Here is a 7,878-nt window from a genome sequence, read left to right on the forward strand (position 1 = left end):
TAATCTACGCCAGGGTCTGAAGCTCGGAGGAGAGAGAGAGAGAGAGAGAGAGAGAGCAGTCTCTCCATCTGCAAACAAGAAAACAGCCTTGTATGAAAGTTGCAGGTGGAGAACGCACACCGGCCATTTTCATACCGAGTGATTCAGCATTCATCTTCATTACAGCGATCAATACAGCAAAATTGATTTTTTTTCAGCAATTCCTGCAAACCCATTATGTATTGTTATAGTGATCAATATGTAGCTATGTACTCTGTAAACATGGAGGGGGTTGTAATATTGGAGCAGTATCACCGGGGCCTTGTGGTCAGAAAGAACCTTGATTACACGTTGAAATTAGCATAATGCATAATGATCACGTGAACTCAAGTCTGGCCTCCAGCCCGCCCACAGCGTTTTAAGTGGGCGGGAGTACGACTTGCCTTGACAGACATACTCCCCCTCCTCAATCAGTGTTGCCAAATCCAATCCCCAATGCACAAAAACTTTTCCAGCGAGAAACTCTGCTGGTGCATACTCATGATCTTGTTTAATTGTTGTTATAGAGACACTGCATGAAATAGGCCACGCCCATCACGGGGGAAAGCTCTCCATTCACTTCCTATACACCAGCATCATTTTCCTTGAATTAAACATAGCTAAAAGCTGTTGTGTGCTGGGCTGCGCAGACAACAAATGTAAAAAATGGCCAATTAAAGTTTTCTTGTACTCCCGAACAAAACAAGGAAGCCATTGAGAATTGGCGAGAAGAAAAATGTGGATCTAGCTGTCAAGGAAGTAAGTTGGAGTGTTCATCTACCGTATATATGATCTTTGTGTGCAACACGTGACATAGGAGAATGCCAGGATTGGGGGGGGGGGTTGTTTCCCCCCGTTTTGGGCGTGGTTTCTGAATGATGATGCACTCCGCAGTGTCTCTATTGAGTCTATTTCTACAATAACTGCACTTATGGCTGTGTTTACTAATGTTAACATTACTACTCGTTGCTTCGGGAGCCGCCATTACTGTTTTGCCAGAAGTCGTCCCTGATTGGCCGGGGAAATCTACGAGGCAGGTCCCTGAGTGGCCCGTGCACTTTGTAGTTTGTGGAATTGGCTGGGCCAGACTGACCCGCAGAATGAAACAGAATGTGAATTCAAGTGAGCAGGATGGTTTTGCCAGGCTATTAATCACAGTTGGAGGGAATACCATCTGCTGAAGTGTCCTTGAGCAAGGCATTGTGATAGTAGCTGCCTCTAGCCAGCAGTGTATGGAGACACAAAGCTCCCATGTGTGTGTGTGTGTGTGTGTGTGTATGTTTGTGTGTGTGTATGTGTGTGCTGTGTGTGTGTGTGTGTGTGTGTGTGTGTGTGTGTGCTGTGTGTTGTGTGTTTGTGTGTGCGCCTATGCCTTGTGTAATCCTTCCTCCTTGCAACTGCTTCTCCAAGGCCATTGCTGTAGATAAATAACTTGCCTGTTGAAATAAGCATTGGAGAACAAAAGAGGATAACCAGTCAGCCACGCAAGATTTTCTCATATTTTAAATGTATTCTCCAGTCTTGCTTAAGAGGCTATGGGCGCTGTATCTGAGGTTACGGAACTGTTAATAATTCAGAACTATACCCAAACGATGCATTTAAATTATTACTATCAGTATAAACAGATGCAATAGGGGGGGGGGGTGAAAAGTGCTTCACGTCTCTACTCGTGTGCTCCGTAATGCCATCAATCATTCATTTATCGTCTCAAGTATGAATTGTGCAGACTTTTTGCCCCAAATGCGACAAATCCCTTTCCGCTTGACAAGCGGCCAAAACACGAGGCCTGGATCATAGCACAGAATGTGTTCATGATTATAAATCACACAGCCATAATAATGCATATGCAGCCTGAATATCACTGGAAGATTAGCTGCACAAGATGGTATAAATCACACATTACTCCTCCGAACTTCAGCGAAAGGCACGTGTGAATTGATTTGCGGTGCATAATACAGCAGGAGCACAAGCAGCACATTTTAAAGACCCCTAAAGTCAAAAAGATGTTTTTTCTTGTTCCTACAGTTGGAAGTTTGAGCCCCGCTGTGCAGAATGACGTACAATAATGTGCAGAGTTTGATACTAGAAGGCTGTTTTCACATCCGTCTGCTGAAAGTGGGAAAGTTTCTCTGTGCTCATTGAAAATCAAATTTTGTACAAGCACGATTTGTGATATCACGAATAGTTTGGAAGCCCATTCATGGTCCAATATTCAAGTGCGATGTGGAAACTTCCTCCAGTGCACATACACCGAGAATGGACTTTACAGTGAAGTAGGAAACTTTTGAGATGAAATATATTTGCACATTCACAGACTTATGCATTTTTAATGGGGAGAAGTAGTATATGTCATTTTAAGGATTTTAACAAGTTAATTAAACTTTTTTTGTGGGGAAAAACCATTAGACCCATATTATTATTCAAAGTAGAGTATTCTATATACATCTTAAAACATGACTTTAGGGGGTCTTTAAAAAATACACTGTATATAAATCCCATGTTTCTAATAAGAAAGACAATGGCATTTGCTCGTTAAAAGTGTTTTATCCCTGCCAGGAAACACTTTCTTGATGATGTGTGTTTTTTGTCCCGCAAAGACACTTTAGACTTACACAACAATCACTTAGTCAGTGCGACTACTAAATCGATTTACAGCGATAGCCACCCTGCTGATGTGATGCGTCATTGCACTCCTAATCTCACTTCCTTGTCCAATATGCTCCCAGCACCTCCAGGCAGCCACAGAATTAGCTTTAGTTAATGGATGAGTATTAATCCCTCTTAGTCACAACAAAATTAAGCAGTAATGTGGCCATGAATATTTCAGATGCGTTGCAGCAACACCGCAGATCTGCTCACACGGTCGGTCTGCCATGAGGCTTGCGAAAAAAAAAGAATTGGCGATCGCATACATTATTAATGCTTCATCGTAAAATTCATATTTTGCTCAAACCGAATGGGGACTGTGCGGAGCGAAAATCCAATGAGCAGTCAATACTGTTTCAAACTAACTTGCTGAGCACACAGAGAACAGAGAGAAATGGCCTCTTAAACATTGCGGCCCATTGAGCCGTGCTTTTGTTCTGCTTTTATCACTTTGTCTCCTAAGGTAGCGCATACATTCTTATTAGATCCCTTAAAAATAGATGTGTGATCCTTCCAAGTCAGTGAGTTCCTGCAGCCTCCCCCATGGAAGTTTTAATTAGAACACCAGTCACTCGTGTTATTGTTGTTTCAAGAGGGCCGCTTCCACATTCCTGAGCAACCCACTTCATCACAGGATCACAGGCCGCCTGGTGGCAGGGCGGTCGCCTCATACAGTATTCCCCCTGGGTTTTACCTCCGGAATCACAAGCCGCCCCCAAATCACTGTTTGAAGTATCATAGATGTGCTGGAATCGGTGCAGAGGCTTATTGAAAATTTCCCGCAAACACAAACACATAACAGGTCCTCATTATGCTATGGGACAGAAGGCCATAGATAGACAGTAGACTACATGTCTGAACACCATGCATGTAAAAGAGACAGAGAAGAAGAATCTGCGGGTTGCCTCTAAAGACCGAACCAGATTTTGTTCTCCCATAGTTTTCATAGAGCCACAGTCAAATACAAAGAGCATTCAACTCATTTTTCAGAATAATTGATATGTTACTCTGGTCTAGAACAATTTGATCAATATGTACAAAGAATTCTCACCAGACCAGAAACTTCAGAACCAAGACCCAAACTTATGATAGTACTGTATCAGGTATAGTCTGGAGCTGATCCATACAGAATGAACACACTGATAGTATTTTGGAGATTTTTTTTAAATACTAAAATTAGTTTTATTATTGCACAGTGGTGAGTTGATGAAAGAGCTTCTTTGCGAAACACTTGGCGTATTCGTTACATTCCCGTTGACCAGTTCTGAGAGGAAAGGGCGGAGAAAACGTGGTGTGCATTGCACTGTGTGACGGGCAGGAACAGAATAACATCAATCAACCTGGGCAGCTACACTATCTAGTTGCACCTGGTCTATTATGACGCAGGAGACTGACACGGTTTCCTCAAGGCAAAGAGCTCCAACCTCATGCTTCCATTATTGTCACCTTCATCAACACCAGCAACTAATAGATGTCAAGAGGGCCCTATAGCCCCGCCTCCTCGTACCGAGGGCTTTCATGTGACGTAACACAGCCTCTGGTGGCCATATTGGAGGTATAGCTCTTGGGTAACTAGCCTACAATAGGGTGCATTTCTGAACGTATGACTCGGCTGTCTCAACAAAACTGAATACACATTCTTCATGTATGTGCTGTTTTTGACTATAGGATGAATCATCGTGACGTCACTGCCACCCAAAAATGCGTAACCCCGCGGCAGTTAACTAGTATGAGTTGTGCCAAACGTTAATATCTCAAAAAGTATACATCACATCGCTTATATTTTGACATTCTGAGTGAGAGCAGAATTAGCTCAAGAGACTGATGTCGTGTTAAAGTTGTGTGAACTGTCGCAGTTTTTAACTTGTAAACACGGTCAGCAGGCTAGAGTCAGACGCTCAAACTCAGGCTCCATAGGCTTCCATTGCCGTTGCTACCCAGTGACGCGGTTTGTTTACCAAAATGCTGCTCGGCTGATCCCTCGTATAGGAACTGATGATTGTGCCACCGATAGCCAACATCTGTGATCATGGTTTTCAGGAGATTTGTGATGCATGCAAAGCCTCTACTGTTGATATTGACTTGTCTATCTATTATTGCATCTATTATCATGTGTTCCTGGCCCTTTAGTATAATCCACGAGATGTAATAGAACAAAGGGTCAGTTTGGTCACTGTGGCATGAAGATCACATTGTAGCACACAGGCACCTTGAGCAGCACAGTGCTGCCGTCTGTAGAGTCAAAATATGTTAATGACATCTGGCTAGTGGAACGACATGGCTGACTTTCATCTTGCAGCCATTGGCCATCATTATGTTTGGCTTGGCACTCTCGTTCATGCAGTGGAGGGGGGGCACTGCTGCTGGTTTAAAGGCCTAACCTGCAATTGCAGTATGCTGCCCCCTGTTGAAACACTCTCCCCTGCACTTCCTGCGTTGTTTACAAAGTGATTTGTGGGCTTGAATATATTTCTTTTCTCTCTCAACTTTATGGTCGGAGCTTTGGATGCTAGAGCTGACATCATGTGACAACATCTAAACATGCATTTTGCCAACAGTCAAGATTCTGCAAAAGGTTTGTTTACATGCATAATGTTTGCAAACAGTGGAGTAAACAGATCTTATTTTCCATCTTATGTGAATACAGCTCTACATTTTCAATATTCAAATATATTCCTGTGGGTACCTGTAAATTGCAGTGCTAGTTCCCAGCGTTAAACTCTTTTCAGCTTGCAGAATGTGTTGTGATGAAGACAGCTTTTCACACACTGCCAAACCCTCAGCAGGAAAACTATTATAAAAGAACAGCTTGAATTTACTCACATAAGGCTTAGCAAGGAGTGATTCTCCAAAACACACAAGGGTGGTATTATAATCAACTATAATAATGATGACATTTAGCTGAGTTGTTCAGTTGAATTGATAATCAGCGTGCAGTATGTCCAGTAAAATGTGTGGCTACATCCAACATGAGGAAACAATGAACACATCAAGGGATGGGAAATGGCTATATTGATTAGATATTTTCATACAAGGATGCATCACTATAGATAAGTACTCCCAACGGTGAGTCAGTGGCTACTGTGTGCAGGCTGTTATGGAACAACAAAGCGCCTGTGCGCTTGGCATACAAGGGGTTAAGGTGTGTGTGTGTGTGTGTGTGTGTGTGTGTGTATGTGTGTGTGTGTGTGTGTGTGTGTGTGTGTGTGTGCGTGCGTGCGCGCATGCGCCCATGTGTGCGCACGTTAATCCACACTCAATGATTAACGATATTGATTCATGAAACAAGCGCAATTGTAATGTTTTAGGAGGACAAAGAGATATGCTGCCCTACTTTGTAATTAATTGGTACTCGCACTGAAAGAATATAATTGCCTACTGTGCGCGAAATTATCTTTTCTGCGCTCTTGCTCAAATCGATTATCTAGCCTAGAGGCTATCCAAACTTTTATTGTATTATTAAAAATGCCCAGAATCTTCAAACGCCCGAATGATGATGATGTTGACGAAGTACCTGCCCATAAGAAGTCATCTCTGTCTAAATGTGGCTTTGAAGAAAGGGAGGCTGCTTTCAACCTGATCAGAAACTTGGTTTTGAAGGGAGAGCGCCCCGCCCTCCTGGTCCTTATAACCAGAGAGGCTGTTGGAAGGGCGCTCATACATAACAGGAACACTGGAGACCACACCGCTGTACATGAACTATCCTGGACACGAACTCTGGCTCCAAAGCTACTTTACGGATTACATTGGTTGTTGTTTCCCCTTTTTGACACAACAAAACAAACCCAGAAGAAGTGGCCATGGATTTTCTCAATCACAACTATCTGGATGCGCGCAGCCCGTATGACTATACTTTCAATTTCTGGAACGACTATCTCGGTCTGTCGACGTTGGTTACGAAGAACAACAAGCTCAGTATGCCCCAGAACCCCAACTCCATCACCGAGTCCCTGAAGGCGACCCTGGGCTTGGACGACTCCCCGGCGTGTCCGTGCGTAATTGGCGGAGAGAGCGGGCACCTGGACTGCTGCTGCCCGTCGGGAAGCCCCCCGCCGGCCTCCATCCTCGACTTGAAAGAGCGCTTCTCGATACTCAGCCCGTTCCAGAACCAGCTCTCTGGCGTCCCGCTGCCAGAGAGGGAGATGGGCTTCGGGGGCAGCTTCGCGGGGTTCGATCTGTTCGGCATGGAGAGGAAGATGCGCAAACCCGCCTCCAGGAGCAAGCAGGAGCCCAAAATCTGCGTCTTCTGCCGAAATAACGGCGCGCCCGAGGAGGTGTACGGCTCCCACGTCCTGAAGACCCCGGACGGCCGCGTGGTGTGCCCCATTCTGAGGGCATATACCTGTCCCCTGTGCAGTGCCAACGGGGACAATGCCCACACGATTAAATACTGTCCACTGTCGAAAGACCAGCCATCCCAGCGACCATTGAAGGGAGGGAGGGCTGTGGGTGGTAAGAGGATGAAAATATTCTAAAACAGTACAAGACTATAAAGTACATTGAATTGCACTGAACAATTTTCAGATGACTGTTTTTGCTTTGGCTCTAGCCTTTATCCCAGTTTCATAAACAGATATTGATTTTATCTTTTTTCTCTCCTTCCAAGATCTCTTATATTTTTATAGTTCCTTTATCCACATAGAATAATTTTATGCTTTATACATTGGATTTATTTTTTCCTTCTAGTGTGTAGTCATTTGAGCGTGTGCATATAAATACACCTATGTATCCATTCATCACAAAGTGTGAATAAATGAAAAGTATTTTGGTCATGTAGGGAAACACACTGACATTGGCGAAAGGGTATGAATGTCATATTTCTACCAAGTATTTTTGTACGGTGAGCTAAGCTTGCTATTCTTTTTTTTCTTTTCTTTTTTTTTTTTGTCTTAGAAAACCAAAGTTATGTTTGCCATTAAAGAAGCTGAAGAATGTGTCATTAATGAGTACTTGTGTGCATCTGACTGGAGGAGGAACGCTTTGATCCCATCTGCCTGCCTAAAAAAGTCCACAACATATTTTCCAAGTTGCTCTAAAAGTTGACATTCAATCTGTGTGGCAGGAAGAACGAAAGAAAGAAAAAAAAAAAAAACAAGACAATGTAGCCTCTGTTTAGGGCTCATATCCTCTGGGGAACATTATAATCAATTGTTGCCATGCCAAACCTCTTTTCCAGTCCTATGTGAGGAGAAAGTTCTTATCATCAGACTTTCT

General features: G+C 43.5%; 1 protein-coding gene across 1 annotated transcript; it reads left to right on the plus strand.

Annotated features, from left to right (window-relative positions):
• Positions 1–6,344: 6,344 nt before the first annotated feature.
• Positions 6,345–7,600, plus strand: nanos1 (nanos homolog 1). The gene has a single exon (XM_083651385.1). It carries the CDS (start codon positions 6,465–6,467, stop codon positions 7,137–7,139), a length of 675 nt encoding a protein of 224 aa, XP_083507511.1. The 5' UTR covers positions 6,345–6,464; the 3' UTR covers positions 7,140–7,600.
• Positions 7,601–7,878: the final 278 nt, after the last annotated feature.

Source organism: Poromitra crassiceps (assembly GCF_964638095.1).
Source record: "Poromitra crassiceps genome assembly, chromosome: 15".
Taxonomy (NCBI): domain Eukaryota; kingdom Metazoa; phylum Chordata; class Actinopteri; order Beryciformes; family Melamphaidae; genus Poromitra; species Poromitra crassiceps.